The following is a 22,682-nucleotide window of genomic DNA, read 5'->3' on the forward strand; positions in this document are numbered from 1 at the left end:
AAGAAGTGGCTCGCTGTTGTAAACTCAGCTATAATCGCGATATATCCGCCAGTAAAGAAGAATAAGAACAGAAAAGGAACAATCTCCAACATCTTTTCGAAAGAAAGGTTCTGCGGAAAACGTATGGTCCTTTGCGCTTTGGCAACGTCGATTATCGCATCTTCTGGTTGATATTTTACACCATAAGGTATTAGGCATTCTTTACTTGTTACATTGTATGTATTTTCCCAATTGCAATTAAAATGAGGAACTCACCTTGAACCATCAGCGCCACATTAGTTGTGCCAACTGAATTATGCATTCAGTTTAAATGTATCAAAACAATTATTTATTTTTGTTTTCTTTTTTATTTAGAGTTTAATTTGCAAACGCTCGGCAATTTCACGAGCATTTAATGCAAAACTAAACATAATCTTTGGCATAATTAGCTTTTTGTATATTTCTTTGTATGTACATAAATAAAAAAATATATATAAATGTAAGTATGTATAATAGTATGAGTATTAAATATAGAAAAATAAACTTGAGAAAGGCTATACAAATGCGCTGTTTCTACTTAAAAAATATTTGAAATAGAAAAAAATTAAAAACTATTTGGGTTGAGTTAAATGAGTACGCCATGAGAACGAATTACATATGAGAGTATGAAGTGCATACTTTAGTCTATGTATGGTCATATGTAAATTAATGCAGTTGCATAATACATAAGTTGGTGGCGATGCCTACTCATGGCGTGGAGATTTTGAAAATATTTGCAAAGATGTTTACTTATCTTAATTGTTTAGTATAATCTAATTTTTTATTTTTTTATGTTTTTATATTGCACATAATACGGCCTAAAGCTAGTGACTTATAAAAACTGTATTAAATGATAAGAAAGTAAAAGAAAATGTCAAGTTGAAGCATGCGTTATACAGTTTTAGCTAAGACTGCGCAGAGATCAACTTTTAAAATTAAAGACTAGACCATCTCGTCCGTTTCGGTGTGGCTACAAATATACAATTTTAGGAATCCATAAATATATATACACTATAACTGATATGCATTTAATTAAACAGTTAATAATAACATATGATTAACCTAGCATATTTAATAAAAAAAAGTTGATTTGGTGCAAAAAGCTGTCTAAAAATGTTTACAAGTACGAGTGCCTATATGTAATTAAGATCATTGTGTGTGTGTATCTACTTCTAAGATTAATTTATGACTTCGCTTGTTATTCTAAATATATTTATTATTATGATTTATTTGTGTTTTTTGAACGTTTAAATATTCATGGAAAGCTAACTCAACGTGTACGTTGCATGAAATACTGTACTGTTGCTTAAAAAATCATTCAAAAAATCGCAGGTGAGCATTACACATTCGCAAGTGGAAAAAAATATATATATTACAATTTAAAATAAATTCACAATTTTATTTTAGGAAGTTTGTGCAATGATAAAGAACATCAGTAAAGGAGAGAGAGGTAGAGTTTGGAGACAATTCCTTCCGGGCTCGGAGTTCACAGTTCTGTTTTGCAGATTTTTTGCTACAACATGTCACTAGATCAGACATGTCATAATCTCATACAACATGTCACTACAACATGTCACTAGAATCACTCCCAGGCCACGGTTTCCTCTCTATTAGTCTGAAGTACTTACAGAAATTATGGCAAGCAAGTTGGAAATTGTAATTCAAACTCCCCGGGTTCGAATAATTTTGGTAAATATTTTTGGTATGAAACGCGTTCTGGGTCGACTCGTCCCGATAAAGCTAAATTTTTTTCAAAAAGAGTTTCGTAAACAGGTCTCTTTGGGCATGCTTGATCGTGCGAATTCCGATCTCAAATTCTTAAAGAGGCAACAAGTTATCAGGGCTTATGAGTTTGACATGCAAAACAAATCAACAATCATCGGAATAGAGGAAAAAAAGTGAGCCGAAACCAAAAAAAAAAAAAAAAAAAGACACGCCAAAGCCGCTCAACAATCGATTTGATGCTCAATGTTTTTTTGATTTCGGGACTGATGGTCAATAAAAAGTCATCTTTGACCGTATTGAGGCCTTTGCGTGAGAACATTCATCGAAAACGGCCGGAATTGTGTGAAGAACAATTCATGAATTTTGCACGATGATAACGCACCATCACATCGAACTTCGATTGCGACGGAATTTAAAGCCAAACAGGTATTGGTATAAAATCTTTTGAGGATTAGTTTGAAGGCGACAAAATAAATACTGATGAATAATTAAATATTTTGGGATTTATTTATAATTTCCGTGTACTTTTTTGACACAATCTAAATAAATAAATTTGAGGAATATTGAGAACAGCGCTGTTGCAGCACAGAGTTGCATTTCACTTTTTGTCAAATATGTAATTTTAGGTTAAGGATTCTTGGTGTATGTTAGGCTTTCAGACAATAATAAATTATTTTAGTTATTTGTTATTGTTTTAATAATTTATGTATAGAAATTAATTTTGATATTTATTTTAAAATATTATTTTCTTGCGTTTTNTTGCGTTTTTTTTTTTGTGAGTTTCAGTATATGAAAATTGGTTTGCGCTTTGTTTACCATTCAAATAGGGTAATATTTTTAACGGTAAATAAAAGTTTTACGGCACTGGGTTAAAAATCTTAAGATTAATTGGGCTCATACATTGCTTTATATTTAAAAGTTTTAAAAATATATACTTAAACTAACTGCATATACCCAATTATACGTCTATGAATTCCAAATATGATAATATGATATTTTAATTTTTTTGTTTTTTTGTTTTTTTGTTTTTTTGTAAAATTATATATTTATAGTATTAAACAATTTGATTAATTTGTTTGTATTACAAGTGCTGCCAATTTTAAGCAATTTTCTTATATGCTTAAGCAAACAAAGGCTTATGGCGTAGTTTGTAATGAGCTAAGACTAATCTTTTTATAATTATCACAATCAGTTTTCTACTAAACTACCAGAGTATATATTTTTCAGTTAAATAATTTTTTTTTTAATCAATATTTTCTTTATTTATTTTGTGTTTGGTCCAATGAGTCTCGCCATTTCAAATGCTTACAAAGTTTTAAGCAGCAGTCCACTTTTTAGTGGTTGTAGAAGTACTGACTAGATTGAAATTTAGTATTTCAAAATCACTTTTGAAAATCTTTTCAATTTTCACAATAATTCAGTCAGTTAATTAAAGAGGTCTTCAACAAATTCCACAATTCTGTGGGACTCTTTCAAAGTTCACATTCGACTTAATTTACGTTCTCTTCATTATATCAGATTGTTGAGTTACTTCTCACTTCTTTCTTAGAACTTTGTTAGCAATTGATTGTGAGCACGAAACATTTTATAAAATTCGAAATTTACTTTTTTTTCATCAAAACCAATTCGTAACATTCACGTCTTTTCTATGTAATATTTTAACCTCTGAATCTGGACACATCTATAGTGAAGCTCCAGAGTTTTCATACATACCAACAGTCTAACTATTTCAAATTTGTCATTGTCTTTTTGAACTATTTTCAACGTTTACGTGCCTCTGCACTAAGCCAAGATTGCATAATTGCCGGTCAACTCAAAGGGGCTGGTCTTTGTCGAATGCGTAAAATTATTTTTTGGCGAAAAGTCAACCGGTTGATCTTGTACCTGTTGTGGATGCTCATTGTCCGCATTACAAAATTGTAAGGGGATGTGCGTTGCGGCATTAGCAATGCCGGTGGGTCCAATTCCATGGTCGCGGTAGACAATATCACTTGGGGTTGCCGTCTGTATGACGCTTATGCGCTTAAAGCGCTCATATTCTTCCTGAGACATGGGGCTTGTGAGCATTGTATATGACTTCTCATGCGCCACATTCGTCTTCATGGTGCAGTTGTTGTCAGTTAACGTCAAAATGGTGGTGATTTCAAGTGGCTTGTGTATGGTTTCCGGCAGAATTTCACCATAGGTGAGTGTGCCGGCTTGACGTCGATCTTTCTCTTTCTGCAATAGTTTTGTGGCTAACGTGGACTTGGCAGAGTCCGTCAACGAGTGCGTGTTCTGGCTTTTAACGATAGGAGCGTTCGTCGTATTTGCTGAATTTCTGATTGGGCGCGCCTCACTACGTTCGCCATTACGTTGATGGTTTTTCATACACGAAGATTCCTCGTGTTTGTACAGATAGGACTTTAGCGCAAACGCCTTGCCACAGCGGGCGCAGGTATGAGGCTTCGTATTCGAATGGGTTTGTATGTGAGCGCGCAGATTGGATTTATCGGCGAAAGCTTTGTTGCAAACGCTGCACTTGAAGGGTTTCTCACCTAATTGATTAAAGAAAGAATGTAGATGATTATTAGACAGTATTTTCCAGATACTGGCGTGTTTTCAAGACTTACCAGTATGCGTTCGTATGTGACCTTGCAACAGCCACGGACGAGAGAAGCATTTACCACAGTACTGACATTCGCAACCCTGGTTATGTGTGCGCACATGCATACTGAAGGCGGGCATTGAGACGTAGACCTTCTCACAGTACGGACATCGTCGCGCCTTCTTGTCCATGATTGACCTTTATGACAGAATATTTGTAACTTTAATTACACCGAATTACTTGGTTGTAAAAAATATTTTGTAATACCTGTGTGTTTGTCGATGCCTTGCCAAGTTGGACGATGTCGAGTACTTCTTGCCGCATTCCGGACATATGTGTTCATAGTCGAGTAAATTAACGCCATGGGCACTGCCCTCGGCACCATCGCTCAATTTGCTGCCCTCTGAGTTGCTTGAATTACTTGAGGAGCCCATGAAATGTTCGTCACTACTGCAGCTAGGCAAGCTGCTGCACGAGTGCTCATCGTATCGTGAGTGATCGGAAATTGTAGAGCGACGCAACTTCTTCCGATCAAATACCTTGTGGCTATAGTAGTTGGAATCATCATCGGAGGACGAATAAAATGTGGTACGTTGCACCGTCAAAGAGGAATTACAACTATGATCATCCGTTTGGTTATTCTGAAATTCTGTGTTGTCGTAACGTTGGTTTTTAACACTGAACTCTTGATTTGTGTGCCACAAGCTATTATCGTAGTCATTGTTCAAGCTGTTTACTGGTTTTGCTATCGCGCTTGAGGGTTCTGATATTTGAGGCACGTTGGCAGGTTTCGGGGCTGTTGTCTCATCGGCAAGATACTCCAATGCCTTGTGACGTTTTATGTAGTCTTTAATTTCTGTTATATTAGTTGTGCTGAGTCGTCCGGCAGCCAGTGTAACCTCAGCCAACTGTGTGAGATTGTACAGCTCTTCTGGTATTGCGGTTGCTTGCTCTTTCGTCATTTTGGCCTTATATTTTAATTAGTTTCTGTTCTGAAAATAAAAACAACGACATTGATTGAGGTTTTTATGAAGCAATATTTGATTTAATTAAATTCTTCAATCTTAAAGTTGTGCAAAATGGAAAGTGAATATGTGTTGAAATCGCTCCGAATATTTAAAAAGTGTTTAAGTGCAGCCTTTTGGTAAAAATTACATAGGTCTGTCAACAAGAATAATGGGATGTGAAATAATATACTCAGCTTTTATCAAAATGAACTATTTTTTTATAGTTTAGAATTGAACCATAAGACGGCGCACCGTCTGGTTGGAAATAGAGATCGTCTGCGTCGATTCCTTTGAATTCCGGAAAAAAATAAGTCGATCAATATCGTGTTTTAACGCGCGCTATTGATGGTTGCGACGATTCTAAAAGCGACAAGGTTACTTGCTGACGAAATATTAAGTAAATGATTTTGCGATGAATATTTGATGAATATGAGCAGTCGTTCAACTAACCTAGATATGGCCATATATGTAACGGGTGATCCAAGTAGAGGTACTTTTTTCAAAGGCCTGTCAAGCAGTTTTTTTTTTTATTTTTATTCAGTATTGTTTCTTCCTCATGGAAAGGTTTTCGCCTGAACAACTAGTTGAACTATGGTCAACATAATCGGACTAAGCATACTATTCATAATTCCATCACACATCTGTAGATTGAGCATTCGTTATTGGATAATTTTACGCAGCGATGAAACTATATCAGCCGTAGCTGACACGAAGAACATGAAGAGTCGATTCAGCGCCGTTCTCATTACAGGCTGACGTATGAAATGATTTGGTGTACTTTATGTCGATATCTTAAATTTAAAGTGTACAAAATACAGCTTGTGCATTAATTGAAGCCGCTTGACCTTCTCAAGCAATGTCGCCACGCTGTATGGGCACTTAAAAAGTTCCAAGAAGATCCGACGATTTTTCTGGATCAATGGATATATAAACAAGCAAAATTATCGCATTCAAGACGAAGAGCAACCTGAAGAGATTCAAGAGCTGCCATTTCATCCAGAAAAAGGTGTGGCGTGTGGGCCGGTGGAATCATCGGTCCATTCTTCATCAAAAATGATGTCGGTGAGAACGTAACCGTCAATGGCGATCATTATCGCGCCATGATAATCGACTTTTTGATGCCTGAAATTGAAGCTCGAGATCTCGGCGACATTGAGAGAACACTTCAGTGAGCAGATAATTTCATGTGTTGGGCCGTTTGATTGGCCACTAAGATCGTGTGATATCATACAGTCAGACATTTTTATGAGGGGATATGTAAAGTAGCTTCGATTCAGGTCTTGGAGTAAAACATTACGCGTGTCATACGCCAGTTACCAGTTAAACGAGCTCGAAGGAGTTATCGAGAATTGAACTCGACATATGGACCACCTGAAACTTAGCCGCGACCAAGATTGGCAATAGATAATGTTCAAACAATAAATGACAAAGAATGTTCTTTCGAATAACAATAAACATTCCCCATTACAAATATTTCCCCCTATAGATATACATATTTTTGAAGTCTGTCTTTATAAACTTATGTATGTGCTTTAACATTCGTACATACATACATATGTATCTGTTTTGTGTTTACATATATATATTATAATCCAATAAAGCCGGGAAAGCCATAATTACTATTTTATGTTACAGAAAATGTGTTTTGCCGCTTTATCGTTGGCGGAAATGCTCATAAAAGTTAGTATATGGATCAATTCCAACTACAAATCAGATGGAAATTTTCATTTGAAGCAAATATACGTATCTTTCAGCACGTATTATTTTTTAGGAAAACATTCACACACCACATGAGGTCTCTATGAGGGCATACGACATGAGCGACCAGAAGCGAATCCATTTGAATTTCACAATGTACTTAGCTGAATGCACGCACTTGCATACACACATAAATGCATCATATGTATATATGTATGTATGTACATAAGCGTCATCGACCTAAACCACTTGTACATGGACCCCCTTAAAGACTTCGTATATGATTAAAATTAATATTGTTGTTTTTTTTGGCACAAGGGTCTAAACCCCGACCACAGCCACATCGTAACCAGCGGAGTATTTCTCTATACATATATATATACATATTTGTATATTTACATACATGCAAATTTGACCAGCAGTGATCGCCACTTTGCCACTTGGTCCACACCAAACCCACTGCCCAATTGCTAAGTATCGAATTTTGTTTTTGTGCGCAATCAAAAATTCACAAGAAGCGCATGACGCAGCCCATTCGGTTCAGCTGTTCTTCCGACGCTGTAGCTGTGGGTCTATAATACCACGAGATAGGTGAAACAACCTGCTAAATACGAAAAGTGCGTCATTTTTCTTTAGACGCCCATAATTTAATGAGTTGAATTTGGGCCAAATCACCGAGAAGACGGCAACGAAAAACAAAAAAAAAAAAAAAAAAAAAAAATAACTGATCAACCCTGCGCGCCACAAGACGACGGCAATAGACGAAACATGTGCAGGAGGGGGGGCGACTGGCCTGTTCGGCGAAACGACGAGTGTGGGAAAAACCAAAACCAAAACATACGCTTATCCACACTTCGCACATTCATTAACACATACGTATATTTGTGTATCTCCGTGCACTCAAGCCAATTTAATGCTTATAAACAACGCACAATTAATTATAAAGATCTGTGGTCAATTTGCTGATGGTTGGAATTCACATACAGAAGATTCGTGGAATTTTCACTTCCGACACATTTCTTCAAAATGGAAGGTGTTCTAATTTATTTATTTATTTTTTTTTTTCTTGTAGTTAATGGCAGAAAGGTATACTATTTTTTATGCTGAAAGATATTTCAGTATACATATGTACATATGTATGTAGTATATGTGTGTGTATTAGAAATGAAAATTTGTCTTGAAGACACACAGTTAATTTTATCGTTTATAATTAGCGCATATTTTTTTTTTAGATTTTCAAAAATATATTTAAATTAAAATATATCTTGGCATAGATCGAAGCGATTTAAGAGTTATTTCCAGTGAACTTTCAGAGTTCGAGGGTTGTCTTTTATATTTCAGGTTTAGAGAATAAAAAAAATGATCGAAAATCGCTTTATTGTTTTTCAAAATATTATCCATCACTTTTCGGCGACTCATTTGGAAACACTCATACAGTCGTCTGCTGTATACTTTCAGTCTCACGATGTTATAGACATGTTTCGAAACACCGGTATCGTATTTTGTAACCTTTCTCATTGTGTGGGATCCAACATGAACACAGTTTTTTTAAGTAAAATGTTCATGCAATATTTAATATGCCTTGGTTCCCCTGTTACCAATAGTTGTCTCAATATCACGATCTTGCAATATCAGTTCAAAAGTTTTGATCAATAGTGTCCGAAACAACAACTGATTTTGGACGACCTTCGCCAAATTCGTCCACTTATAGCCGAGTTAACAACAGCACGCCAGTCGTTTCTTCTTTTCACAAGGTGGTGCCAATTGGAGATTCCAATCGAAGCCAAGTCTCTCTCCACCTGGTCTCTCCAACGGAGTGGAGGTCTTTCTCTTTCTCTGCTTCTCCCTGCGGATATTGCGTCGAGTACTTTCTTTCGGAAACTCGTAACGTCGACTCATCAGATGATGTCATAGACTGCCATGCCTCTGCATCACATGGCAGGACGGAAATAATAAGTGACTTTTAGAGTTTTGTTTTTGTTCGTCAAGTAAGGACTTTACTTCTCATCTGCCTACTTAGTTCGAAGTAGCACCTAGTGGCAAAATATATTCTGCGTTGGATGTCGAGGCTGACGTTGTTGTTGGTAGGTTGAAGAAGTCCCATGAAAGGGAGTCATCTTGTCTGAAACCTCCTTCGGTATCGAACGGCCCGAAGAGGTGATCACTACACCATCGCTAAACACTGTTCTTTGAAAGAGCTGTTGAATCAATCAACAACAGAGCATACTGATAGAGTCCTCATCAATAAAAGCTATGCTGATCGTTTTAAGAAATTCGGGTTAAGTATATCCAGTAGACATGTCTAAAGGAAACATAAAGGCACGCCTGTACTTTGTTAAATAACCTTTATAAAAGGACGTCAAAACTTGGAAAAATGTACTTTGGGACGTTTCAAACCATATCCATATACAAGTAGTATATCTCCAGACATACCACAAAAACATTTAAAATGGTCAAATATCGACAGTTCCGAAAAACTAGCAACTTTTTGGTGAGAAAAGAGCGTGTGCAGAATTCACATCGATATCTCAAATATCTCATTGAGTGAGTAACTAGTTCGTCTGTATCATATATAGACATACGAATAGGGCTAAATCGACTCAGCTCGTCACGCTGATCATTTATGCATATATTTTTAAAGGGTCTCCAACATTTACTTTTAAGTGTTAAAAATATTCCCCCGCCTTTTTATGACAAACATAAATTAAGAAGAAAAAAAGGAAGGCCCCCCCTAAGTTGCGTTTGTGTTAATAGGCTCTAGTTTTTTATTATACATTTTCCATTTATTTTTATACACACGAGACACATTTGTGTTGTGTAAGTATGTTTCTTAAAAGCTTTCATACTGTTTCGCATACCTGTTCGATTTTGGAACATACATGTGTATTTCTTCTAATTATTTCTGTTATTGTTATTGTTTCTATAATGTTTGTGTACGTATTTTGCTCTTAAGACGCAAACCGGGAAACACACGCGGTACGCGGCTGCCAAATTTTCCTCAGCCACCGCCCCCAACCAGCATTTACGACATACTTATGGTGTGTACACGCGCATATCTCAGCGGTCACGACGACTGCTAGCAACAGCTGACATCTGGGAAATTTCTAAATTACATACGAACATATTCGTACGTGTGTGCCTTATATAAATATAATATAATGTATGGATGGATCTTTGTGACCATGTCCATGTGGCTATATACGCGAATATCGTGGTTGCTGCATAGTTTTTGTTGGAATCCGGTAATCTATTTGATGTCTGCTGGCAATTCACATGTTTCTTTGACAGCAAAATTATTAATTAGATTTGTCATGAAGACGAATTATTAAGCGGACACGCTAGAAGTGTTTGTGTGTGTATATGTAAGTATGTATGTATATTCTAACTCAGTGAGTTTTCGACAAGCGTTACAGCCAATGTTTCTCATTTGGCTTAACCGGATGTCTTTTATGGTGTGGAAGGTTCAAAATTCTTTCTAAACCCCGTACCCTCGAAAGAATCCTATCTGAACTCGAAAATTCTGTTCAATTTTGAATGCTTGCAAACGACTTTTGTCGATTGAGTTTCATTCAACATCAATATTTCCTTAGCGACAAATAAGGAGTGAACGGATTAAAAATACAAATTACCGTCATTTTATAAAACTACAATAACAAAAGCTCATTAAGCAAGAAAAAAATTTGACTTCAATTTTGTGACAAAATCGTCTCAAATAAAAATATTATCAAGCCAAAAACTTTATTTTGATTGCTCAGTATGCTATAGTAGACCAATATCGGCGTTTCTTGTTGGCATAAAGATGGATGAAAAATTTCAGATTGATAGCTTTAAAACTGAGCGACTATTTGGCATATACACAGTCTGACGAATGAATGGACCTGGGTAAGTCTCCTCAGCTATATTATAGAGTCTTCGACGTTTACTTTTTTTCCAAACGCTGTTCAGGGAGGTATAAATATAATTGTTGGCATTGATTTCAATTTAAGGAAAGTTCACTATATAACGAGTGCAAATATGGTCCACCAAACCCTGTAGGGAAACCAGTTCTCGTAGTGATATTTTATGTAACCATGGGTTTACGGGTTTAAAATATCGAAATTTTTTGTCTTATTAAATTCCGCAACACCTCTAGAATATTGTCCTAAATCCGAGAGTATTCGAGTAATAGTTTCGGAAATACTTGAGAAGTGTGTCGTCTTTAAACGCGTTTTCTCGAAACTGTGTTTTTGAAGTCGGTTGGAAAGATTTCTCGAAAATTTTAGCGAAATTTACACAGAAGTTTTAATTTTTTGATTTGATTCTGCCAAAAATTCAATTTCGTTCAAGTGCTAAGTTAAGGTTTTAACCAAAACACGTCTTTTTTCACTTTAGATCAGCCGAGGGATCTCCGGAAATGGCGTCGCAATGGAGTTTAAAATATTAATTTTTTTTAATTTCAGAATTTCTTTGTTAAGAGTGTATGTTTGTAACATAAACATTTCTGATAAAATATTTCATATTTTTATGGGAATAATTGTTGAAAAATGTTGGTTTTTACCCGAGTAAACACATATAACCCCTTTAACGCCATAAACAACGTCAGCCTCGAAATCCAACACAGAATAACTCTTGCCAAGAGGTACTTCTATATGATGGAGAGGCATGGGCGATAACAACATCTGATGAGTCGACGTTACGAGTTTTCGAGAGAAAGATTCAGCGAAAGATTTATGGTCATTTGAGCATTGGCAACGACGAATATCGCATTCGATGGAACGGTGAGCTATATGAGATATACGACGACATTGGCTAGGTCATGTCGTTCGAATGGGTGAAAACACTTCACCACTGAGAGTATTCGAGGCAGTACCCGATAAGGGAAGCAGAGGAAGAGGAAGAGGAAGACCTCCACTCCGTTAGAAAGACCAGGTGGAGAAGGACCTGCCTACACTTGGAATCTCCAATTGGCGCCAAACAGCGAAAAGGAAGAATGACTGGCATGTTGTTGGAAACTCGGCTATAACCGTGTCTACGCCAGTAAAGAAGAACGAAGATTTGACGCCACTTAAAGTCATACCAACCTAAACTTTTTCGAAAAATGGGTTTCGAGGAATGGGTTTAAATTAGAAAGTCTTACTATTTTTGTCCACAGTAGTAAGTATACTTTATGGGGTATTCGACGTTTTTTGGGTGTTACAAACTGTTTAGGGTATAATAAATTCGAAGCTAGTAAGGTTTCCTACAGGGTATGCACTTAAATATGTGAGTTTGTAAAAGAATTTACTAAACATGTAAATATGTATGTGAATATGGAAGAAAGCTTGACCAAAACTAGGAAGTGCCATTTGAATATTTTCTAACACAAATGAACATTAGTATGAACATATTTACAATTAAATACATATATGTATGTATAAATGTTTATATGTTTTGCAGAATATAAAATTGTTATATTAATTATATCGTTTCTGGGAAATTTTCTTTGTTTGATTTGCATTCAACAGGAATATATTTTATTCCCGAACACATATGCGAATATACTCGTATATTTGTAAATGAAACGGTACTTCTTGGAAAGACTACAACAAAGATTTTAATTGATTTCCGTGCTTTGTATACATTTGAGTAGAAAACACCTTCACCATTCTACCATTCTTCTTACAACTATTATATTGTTTTTGTCTAGTTCTGCTATGTTTAATTGCTTGCTGCAACAAAGCAATGCATACAGTGTAATTGGAGGAAAACAAAAACACCAAAACATCGAACTGTTAAGAAAATAGAACGACATAAGTTCAAAATCCTTTTAATGAGCATAAACAAATGCAAATGACTTGCAGGCCACCAGCGCTTGAGACAGCAATAAACACGCATACAGTACAACAAAAACAGCAACAATAATAATATTTCTTTTGTACATGCCGTGCTAGCGCTACTGTGTGGTTGTGGCTGGTGGTATTGGCCGATCAGTGGCTTCGCTGCGGTCTATTTTTAGCAAATGTTAATTTACATTTTAGTTCAAACTTGAAAAACATTGAAATGGAATAAAACAGCACCACTACCGTTATATTTATACATATGCTTGTATGGGTGAATTCAAGCGCATGTTTTTCAACACTTGTATGTATGTGTATGTGCTTGTAGCAATAGCGTAGGCACTTGGTCGAACTAAGCGACGATGCGGCCACCGGAGGCAATGTGACCACCTTGGGCCGCCTGGAGCGTTTAATGCGCACAGACTTGAAGACGTTTTAATTTTTATCCATTTAATATTGTACACGTGTACATACAATTGTTGTATGTATGTATGTGCATAGCCTCCATTGAACACTTTAATCTGGAAGTTGAACCCTGAACGATTTGTTTACATAATTTCCGTTATAAACAGAAGTCAGCGCGACTACTGTGCAGTGTTTTATGAAGGAATATGTTTTTCTTGCCATAATTATCCTTTTTCTTACTTGCCGACACTGACCTCTGGATTGTCTTTGTCTTGTTTTTGCTTAGTGTGATGAAATGTAGATATGTATGTATGTACGTAATTAATTTCTATTCACTGTCGTTCCAAGAGAAGGTGGTAAATAGTAAAATAATTCTATGAATCTTAGAAGGAATTAATCACTTGATGATTTAATAGCGTCTTATTCTAACATTTGTTCTTCTTCTTTATTGGCATAGACACCTCTTACTCGGTTATAGCCGAGTTTACAATAGTGCGAGGGTTGCATCGCCTTTTCACTTTACCTCACATTCAAACGGCTATTTTTTGGATACCCAGAGGATACTTGGTCTAGGACCGGAAGTCGTGAGCTACTTGAGCCATATTTAAAAGAATCGTTTCTGGTCACTAACAAGTGAACAGCGCTCAGAGAATTGTCCTCACTTGGATGAACTTTTGAACAAGGCTCCTCCTCCTTCTAATAATCTTCTGACATAAAAATCGCGTACAGGATATAAAATGTATTGGTATTGCTTATCCATAATTTGGGAGATTGTCCCATGTGTGTGTTACTTTCGGAGAACATATCTCACAAACTAATTGGCTCCACTGGACTAATTTTGTAATAGAATTTTAATATGCTTACTTTCTATCAGCGTTCTATAATTTAAAACAGATTAATAAAATTCAAAGCGAGATTCGACCACAGAGAAAAGGCATTGAATAGACTAGAGAGAGTTTTATAACTGATTGTTGCCAAGCGGGAGACAATAGACCTAACGGACGTACGAGTATATAGAAAAAGACTTCAGATTTTGTCAGAGTCTGCGTGTTTTACTTACCGGACATGGGTCCTTTGAATGCATTTTTGTATCAGAGAGACCTACCTGATAGGTCGGGGTATTTATGTGGGACGCATTTAGTGGCATGATTTCCTTATAGACGGAAGAGTAAGGATGGTTTCGTATGTATAAAAGATCAATTGGTAATAATTTCGGCAATGAAGTATAATAGGAGACTTAATTCAATTACCACGGGGAGCCGGAGCTCTTGAAGTTCGAAGATCTTACTTATCTTATCTTTTGTCAGTTCAATGCAACCGGGTGCCGATTTAAAATGAGCCTTGAACCCTACTAAGGTGGTTAGTGTGTAAATTCCGCACTACCGATAGGGGTACCTGCCATTTTTCGGACGCTGAGCATCGCAATGATTGAGTCGAGAGATCGTTGAAAACATGCCTAGTTCTGAACAACATTCAACCTCTTCAGCTGATGAAAGCATTAAAAAAGTGAAACATGTGATATTCGAATGATTTTGGTGAATATCATCGATCAACCAGCGTATTCCCCTTACTGAAATTGCTGTTCCATTAAACCAGTTTTCAGTCGATCAGCAAACAGGTAAAGCAAAATTCGTTGAAGTTGCTGAAAGCCATCCCAAAAAGTGCTTGCGAAAAGTGTTTTGAGGAGGTGTATTACATCTGGTGGGTATTACTTTGAAGGCGATAAAATAAATATGCATGAATAACTAAATATTTTGCGTTTTATTAACAATTTTCTGGTACTATTTTTTCACAATAAAAAAATTCTAAATTGGAGCATGTTCTCTGTTGGAAGGAATACAACAATCATTAGCGAGTAAATAATGCTAAATGCAAATAAATTCGTATCAAAACATATTTATGCTAAAATAAATTCACCAAAAGTAGGACAAATAATGTATTATACGCCTTAAAATATGCAAAGTCTTTAACTACATTTAAATGAAATACTTCGAAAAAGTTCAGTACAAGTGCAGTCATAAATAAATAACACACACGAATACATTGTTTCGTAATTAGGTAACATTCGTCACATACTCACATGCGCAAAACCATTAATTATCCGCACAGTTATCAGCATCCAATTGCAGAAACACTTACATACATCACCAGGGCACACAAACTCGCGTAAACTACAATTGAAATTTCATTTGCGAAAATCCGCTTTCAACGCATTTGGTTAATTATTATGAGTAGAATAATTTACAGAGGCAATCACATTTATCACACTTGACATTGATTGCGGCAACGTAAATGCAGCTGGCTCGTGTATGCCACCACATACACACACGCACTCATATAAATGTTTGAACACGCGAACCTGAGGTGCTATTTAAACGATTTGGTTAAGACTTACGATTACTATGATTATTATTTACAATTTGAGTACTTTAAGCCTTAATTGAAAAAGAAAGCTACGAGTACATTAATTTAAATTTCGATTTTAATCCTTAAGGGCATCAAAACCTAACCTAACCTACTCTCAACTCATGTCTCTCCCACGCAATCACCGGATTAGGTACTACTTCATGCGAGAGAAAATGACATTTAATTCCTTCAATTGTACGAGCTGAGTGACTTCCAATCTAATTTTTTTAGTTTTGTCAAAATTAGAGCTAACGCTTCGCTGACAGTTTTCCATTTATCAGAGGACTGACACATATGTATTGTGTGCTTTTCCTTTATATTGTAAAAAAACGAGGCATTCAAATATTATGTGTTTAGAGTTTTCTATGCACTCTGGACAATACCGACTAACGTCATGATTAATTTCGAACACATAGTTTTTAAAGCATCCATGGTCACTCAGTATTTGGGTTAGGTGGAAATTCAGGTCTCCACGTCATCTGTCTATCCATTCCGATTTATCCGATTTCTGTACGCCGATCGTCAATGCGAGTGACATCTAAACGACAAATCAGTACAAATTAGGATATGAGAATGTTGGAAAAGGACTTCGACGATAATTGTTTGTCGCGAAAAAGTGTTACTGATTGGTAAAATTATTCAAAGACGTCAATAAAATAAAGGAATTGTTGCTTGAGAATCAGCGATTAACAGTCAGATATCTTACTGGCATCGTTGTAATATCGGAAAGTTCAGTGAAAATCATTTCTAAAGATCAGTTGGGCCTATGACCAGCGTCGCTTTAACTTCTGTGCTGAAACAATGCTTTCCCACTACCAGGATACCATTAAACGTATTATTACTGTCGCGGATCCGGATCTATGCTTATGGTCCGAAAACAGACAATTAATCGACCGAATATCGTGTCGAAGGTAATAAATGTTATGTAGATAGTTTTCTTCGATTATAAAGGTGTAGTGCACTCCGACTTCCTTGCACCGTCGCATACTGCATTGATTCTTTGTGATTTTTCGCTTAATTTGGCTCCGTGTAACTTCTATTCAGACAATTCAGTAAACTCAAATGCCCGCTGCGGGGAAAACGTTTAGAGTCAGTTAGTTGAAGACATTAAACGCAAATCGCTATCTATCTACCTATTTATTCCGAAAACTGTTTCGAGGATTGACAAAACCGTTGGCACTAGTGTGCTGAGGCTTAGAGGGATTTCTTTTAGGGTGACGACATAGATTTTGAAGAATAAATTAAGAATTTTAAAATAATGAACAAATTTGTACTATGTTTTGCTCATAGTATTATATAGTATATTAGTAGAATTTATATAGAGTAAACATATCTTAGTAAATATGTAAATAATTTCTGTTTGGTATATAGTATGAGGATATAGATAACTTCATCATTATTTCACATACTACATAGAAGTTAATATTATAAACAGGTTCTTTGGGAGCAGTGCCTCTACCTTGACAGATATTGCCCACTGTAACTACAAAAGTAAGTTCTTTTCTAAACATGTACATAAATATATCTTGTATTTTTCCCCAGGCCCCTTATATATGGTATATACATAATATTTATATTATTGTAGCAATTCTCTTAAATGCTTTGCCATAATCATCTTTTATCAGATAAATTATCTGCAGATGCTTTACAATTGTCATCAGCTGTTGCAATTGCAGATGCAATTTGAAATGGAAATAGGTGTGTGTACTAAATATTATATATGTATGTATGTATTTCGCTTATAATGTCCCACTTTTAAATGGTTATATATATGTACAAGTGTATGGCTTTGTATTCAAATATAAGAGCTGCTTAAATTAGTGTCCTAATTGCTGCCGAAGATAGAATATAGGAAGCAAATTTAAAATTATCGCAACCGCAGCGCTTGCTTAGAAATTTATGAACATTTATTGTATAGAATAATAAATGCGAGCACATTTCAAATACTAAGTGAAATGTTCAACCAACTACAGATATACATATGTACAAATACACTTATACATATATATTTATACATTGTGTACATTTGTTGACGTTTATGAGTTGCGCCAGAAATTTTGACGTTTCGAAATATTTCAATAATAATGAGGCACGCTTGCTAATTCGAAAGTTTTAAGAGTGCAGAATAGATATACAGTAATTATTTATATATGTAAGTACTCCTCAGCCATTTGAATGTTAACTACATATGCTTGTAGTATATATTAAATATATGAGCATTCTTTACGTGTTTGATTGTGGAAGTAAGTCATTGACCGATTTCAACAATTTTTGTTACCGGTCATCCTTACGTTCAATAAGGATTCATTAATTATATATTCGAGGTTTTTGCTGTCAAATTTACTAGCGAACTAAATCTACTTACATATTACGATATATGTACATATATGTATGTATATGTAATATTCCATATTTTGGGAGTGGTGAAATGAGGATCATTTAGTATCATACATATGTTTTTAGGAGTCATTACAATAAAAAACCATATTGTTTAAATTATCCACTAAGTTTTCAATTGAGTTGACGGAAATGTGTTTCTTTGTTAAATTGGTGAATGTGCACCAATTTTTAAAATATATCCGAATCCATTTCATTTATTTAAATGTTTCTGTATTATTTTGTTGGGTTTCATATATTTTTCATAGAGTTTTCAAAAAATATATTTTTTTATTTCATTTCCTTAATTTACATATAGTTAAGAATACACACAGAAAATTTCGAATATAATATTTTCGAACTTACAGTGTGCTTGAATCCAAACTTTAAACGCGTTTTTCAGTTACCCACATTACTCGAAAACGACTAAACTGATTAATCTCAAATTTAAACACGAAGTTCTTAGATATATTTTTTAGTAATTAATCGTAATATTTTTTCTCACCGATAAATATTTTTTATTAACAATTTAAGAACGAAATATTGGTCGAAAATCGTTTCTTGAAACCGCCATTTTGTCAAAAAATTTAGTTTTCTTTCCTAGATTTAACAATACTTTAACATAATTTGTTTGGTTTTTTTAATTTTAGAGCATCCAGTTTTGAGAATAACTCCCAAAGATCAGCTGTGGTTCCTTCCCAAAAAAATATTTTTACTAATATTAAGTCTTAAAACACAGTTAAAAAATTCCATTATATGTGTGTGCATTCTTGGACCAGCAAATTTAGAAGTTTTCTCAGAAAAAATTTCAGGAAAATTCGCTTTTTGTGTCTACTAACTATATATGTGTAAAGTCAAGTGAACTGACAGAAAATGACTTTGCTGTAACTTGGTTGATTTGAAAGACGATCACCGAGTTTTTTGGTATTACGAACTTCAACTATTTTCAGTCACAGTTTCATCGGTCTTGCCAACATAAACAAATTTTAAATGATTTTAATGGGATCATAGATCATGATTGCTTAGGAGGATTTAAATATCATGAATACTGTAGAGTAGCAAAACGCTTAAGAAAACTGATTTTAGCTATAAAATATATTCTTTGGAAGATTATACCGACTTTTGTTATTCGAAACATTTCTCACTTAAATTTGTTATTACGGTGTTTCCAAAGAGAAACTGTTTCCTCCACGAGCTCAACAATTTTTTACAAGCTCGTGCAGGTAATCTTCCAAAGTTTTATCAATTGATTAAATTGGTTATAATAATTTTTCTCGAATATTTTCATCATGGAAAAAAAAAACCTTTGTAAATCCTTGAGATAAAAAGAGATTCAAGAGTTGGCATTTCATCCCGAAAAAAAAAAACAACCGCTTGATGTGGTTTGTAGGTCGGTTTCTTTAAATATGATGCTGATGAGCAGGTAACCGTCAATGGTAACTATTATCGGAACATGATAACCGACTATTTGATGCCGGAAATTGAATCTCGTGATATCGGCGACATTTGCTTTCCGCATGACAGCGTCGCTTCCCACACATCGCATCAGTCAATGAATTTATTGAGAAAACACTTCAGTGAGCAAATAATTTTACGTTTTGGGCCGGTCAATTGGCCACCGAGGTCGTGTGATATCTCAACGTTAGATTTTTTACTGTGGGCTATGTAAAGTCTAAAGTCTATGCGGACAATCCCGTTTCGATTCAGGGCTTGGAGCAAAACATCGCGCGATGGAGTGGCTGTGTTGAGACGTAGCCACGGCCAACATTTGAAAGAGATAAACTTCAAAAAATAAATAGCAAGTAATGTTCTTTGGAATGATAATAAGCATTCTTCATTAAATTTGACGTTTTTGTGTTTTTTCTTTAAAAAAAAAGTAGGGAAATAAATAACCGTTTAATTTTAAACGAAATTTTTTCATGAAGAGAAATAATATTACTGAATTATTGAGTGAAATTGTTAAAAGCAATTTTTGAAAACAGTTTAAAAGCCAAATTGTCTCTCGTGAAAATTATAAAGTGGAAACAGATGTCAACGAGAATTTATTCTTGCAAAGAGCAATAGCGAATTGATATAAAGTGTAAATATTCGAATAAAATTCCATATGGCCTTTATAATTTAAACGATTCTTCGACGTCAGTGCCATAAATCGATATACATATTTAATATCACATTTCTGTAGTACCTGTTCCTAATATGACTTGGCATCGGCAGCTTCGTAGCTTATCAAGATCGTTTGGAACTTGGGAACACTTTTATTTATACATATACACACATATGTATATGAGTGTTTACATTACTCTGAGATTTTATTTATCACACGAGATTTAAATAAAATATATTTTACATAAGTATGTATAATCGCTGGCTGAGTGATAGAAGAAACTTTTATAAACCATAAAAACATTTTCTTAGACACAGGCCACTTAATGACATTTTAATTTGTTGGTACAACTTTATAGCCATAATGGACTTACGTAAAATTTCGAAATGCATTTATTTAAAACCTTTTTTATGACTATCCGCACGAAAATAGTCCGGTTTATGGTCTCTTCAATTCCTACCCTGCGATCACTAATTTCACAACAATTCCTAAAAATCGATGTGCTGAAGGAAATTTTGACCACTACATGCATATAAACATGCCTATACTATATATGTATGTGTATGTGCGCATTAGCGTGAAGATTTAGCAAAATATTTATGATAAATATTTACAAATTTAGATATTTACGAATAAAATGTTATGCATAGCCATATTATTGCCAAATCATCGTCGCGATAAACAGCGTGTTTGTTGTACAAATTAAAACGAAGCAAATTGCTACTCAAAAACGCATAAAGACTTACCTGAAATTTGGAGCGGCACGATTTTCAAATTCTAGTTTGCGATTTGCGTTCAATATTTTTGCGAAAAGACGCTGCGCACACAGACAGAATTTAGACGGATGATTCAGCGGCGTGGACGGGAAGTGACCAACGCGGCGAAAGTATGAGACCGCGTGTGCCAAAGCGTTGACACTCCGCGACACCACCAGCGCAGTACACGTCTACGAACACCGTTGTCACAATTTGATGTTTTTAATTAAAAGTTTCTCTATCTTTTTATATTMAAAAAAAAAAAAAATTAGTTCAGTTCTGTTTTAGGGGTCTTTTGTTTGTTGCTATAGGTCGAGAAGTTCCACTGAATTATGAAAATCTAAAATCCCCACACATAGGCATTGTCGAGAATTTCGCAATAAACATACAATGTTTATATGTATGTATATACTTGTATTCACTACTTCGTCGCACTTTTCGGTGGAAAATATTTTCAACTTTTCACCGGTTTCGCACAAAAAATTGTATTTTTAATTTATTTTGATTTCGTCTGTTTTGCTTTAGCTCCGTATTGGCCTGATCGCTGTTGGTCGTCGCTTGGTTCGTGGTCTGATTGTGTATACACGTTTAATCACTTGGAAATCTCGAAAAGTACTGAAATGTTTTTGAAAATACCACTTACATTTTTACATCTCGAAAATGTTTCCGACGCGTGCACCGCCATGGCGCAGGCTGCAGGGGGATGCTGTTGATGGCGTTGGTGTTGACGCTTTGCTATGCCACGAATGACGGTGGTCGATCGCCGTCGCCGTCGTCGTCGACTCCGCCTGTATTGAGCTGTGGCAATTGGCGGTGGTGGCTGTGTGGATGACGGTAACGCCGATCATCGCTAACAATACGGTAGCAGCTGCGCAGCGCACTTAGGATACGAAAAGGCCTCCCTCGTTCTTGTGTGCTGCGGGAGACAGCTGAGAGGATCACGAGCGCTGCCAAACAAGTGTGATATTTTAAAAATAAATCCGAGTCAGTTTTGCTCGAGAGCAACCGATGCTCTAGCACATGTAAATATGAATTTTAACGTGTGAGTGGCTGCGTGCAATTGACGGAAGTGCTGACGAAAAGGTGGAGCAAACGGGGAATTTCTGCATGTAAAAGAAGTCAAAGCACAACAAAGCCATTTCTTGGAAACCATCATGCAAGTATACAAGTAGTGATCTACTAGTAGAAGAGCTATTTCACCACTAAGCATGACACCCTTATGCGCAAGCCATTGGCCGCGTATAATGGCAGTGGCGTTAGAATATATACTATACATATGTACATATGTATACTTCCCCTACCTCGCCATCCCATTCTGCGCTCAGCTGACGAGTCGATGGCTTCTTTTGTCAGCCACTCAGTTCATGGTACGTGCCACGCTATCCCGACAATGCGTAAGAGTACGCAAAAGGGGCAGTGCGCAGAATCAAGGCGAGCAAAAAATGTGGCGAACTGAGGTAACGATGTTCTGGCGTTCGATTGCCGATCGCAAGCTAATGAGTCGCTGTTAGAGCGCATTTTGCCTGCGGGCGTCAACAATCAGTGTCAAGAAACTCACAAAAACACTCCAAACAATCGAGGGAAAGGTGAAAATTTGCCGGTCTCCGATGTTCGAAAAGTGTTTTCAAGTTTTTTTCTTAATGCCATTTACATATGAGCATCTTTCAGTTTGATCTAGAGCTAGTTGGCTTCCATTCTTCACTCTTTTCCTTTGTAAATCAGCATTAAGTTTTCTCATTTTTTCATTAGTGTCAGATTTTATACTCTTGCAACATGTTGCTACGGAGCATAATAGTTTTGTTCACC

The 22,682-nt window shown here is 35.7% G+C and overlaps 1 protein-coding gene across 5 annotated transcripts; it reads right to left on the minus strand.

The window, feature by feature from the left end:
- Nucleotides 1-2,507: 2,507 nt before the first annotated feature.
- LOC108977214 (oocyte zinc finger protein XlCOF8.4) lies at nt 2,508-21,542 on the minus strand. 5 transcript variants are annotated; one of them, XM_018946811.1, is made up of 5 exons: nt 20,868-21,469; nt 5,043-5,322; nt 4,598-4,979; nt 4,356-4,528; nt 2,508-4,280 (listed from the first exon to the last, which is right to left on the minus strand). In XM_018946811.1, exons 2-5 carry the CDS (start codon nt 5,290-5,292, stop codon nt 3,526-3,528), a joined length of 1,560 nt encoding a protein of 519 aa, XP_018802356.1. In that variant the 5' UTR covers nt 5,293-5,322; nt 20,868-21,469; the 3' UTR covers nt 2,508-3,525. The 5 variants fall into 5 exon arrangements, with proteins under 5 accessions (XP_018802356.1, XP_018802354.1, XP_018802355.1 ...); XM_018946809.1 differs by lacking the exon at nt 20,868-21,469 and adding an exon at nt 21,520-21,542 and having other exon boundaries at nt 4,598-5,322; XM_018946810.1 differs by having other exon boundaries at nt 4,598-5,317.
- Nucleotides 21,543-22,682: the final 1,140 nt, after the last annotated feature.

This window comes from Bactrocera latifrons, unplaced genomic scaffold, assembly GCF_001853355.1.
Source record: "Bactrocera latifrons isolate USDA-ARS-PBARC rearing strain unplaced genomic scaffold, ASM185335v1 scaffold_85, whole genome shotgun sequence".
NCBI lineage: Eukaryota > Metazoa > Arthropoda > Insecta > Diptera > Tephritidae > Bactrocera > Bactrocera latifrons.

Coding starts and splice junctions, on each gene's coding strand:
- LOC108977214 (XM_018946809.1), bottom strand. CDS start 5,292: ATGACGAAAGAGCAAGCAACCGCAATACCAGAAGAGCTGTACAATCTC. Junction 4,529..4,597: donor AGGCATCGACAAACACACAG/GTATTACAAAAT, acceptor TCTGTCATAAAG/GTCAATCATGGACAAGAAGG. Junction 4,281..4,355: donor TCACATACGAACGCATACTG/GTAAGTCTTGAA, acceptor TTAATCAATTAG/GTGAGAAACCCTTCAAGTGC.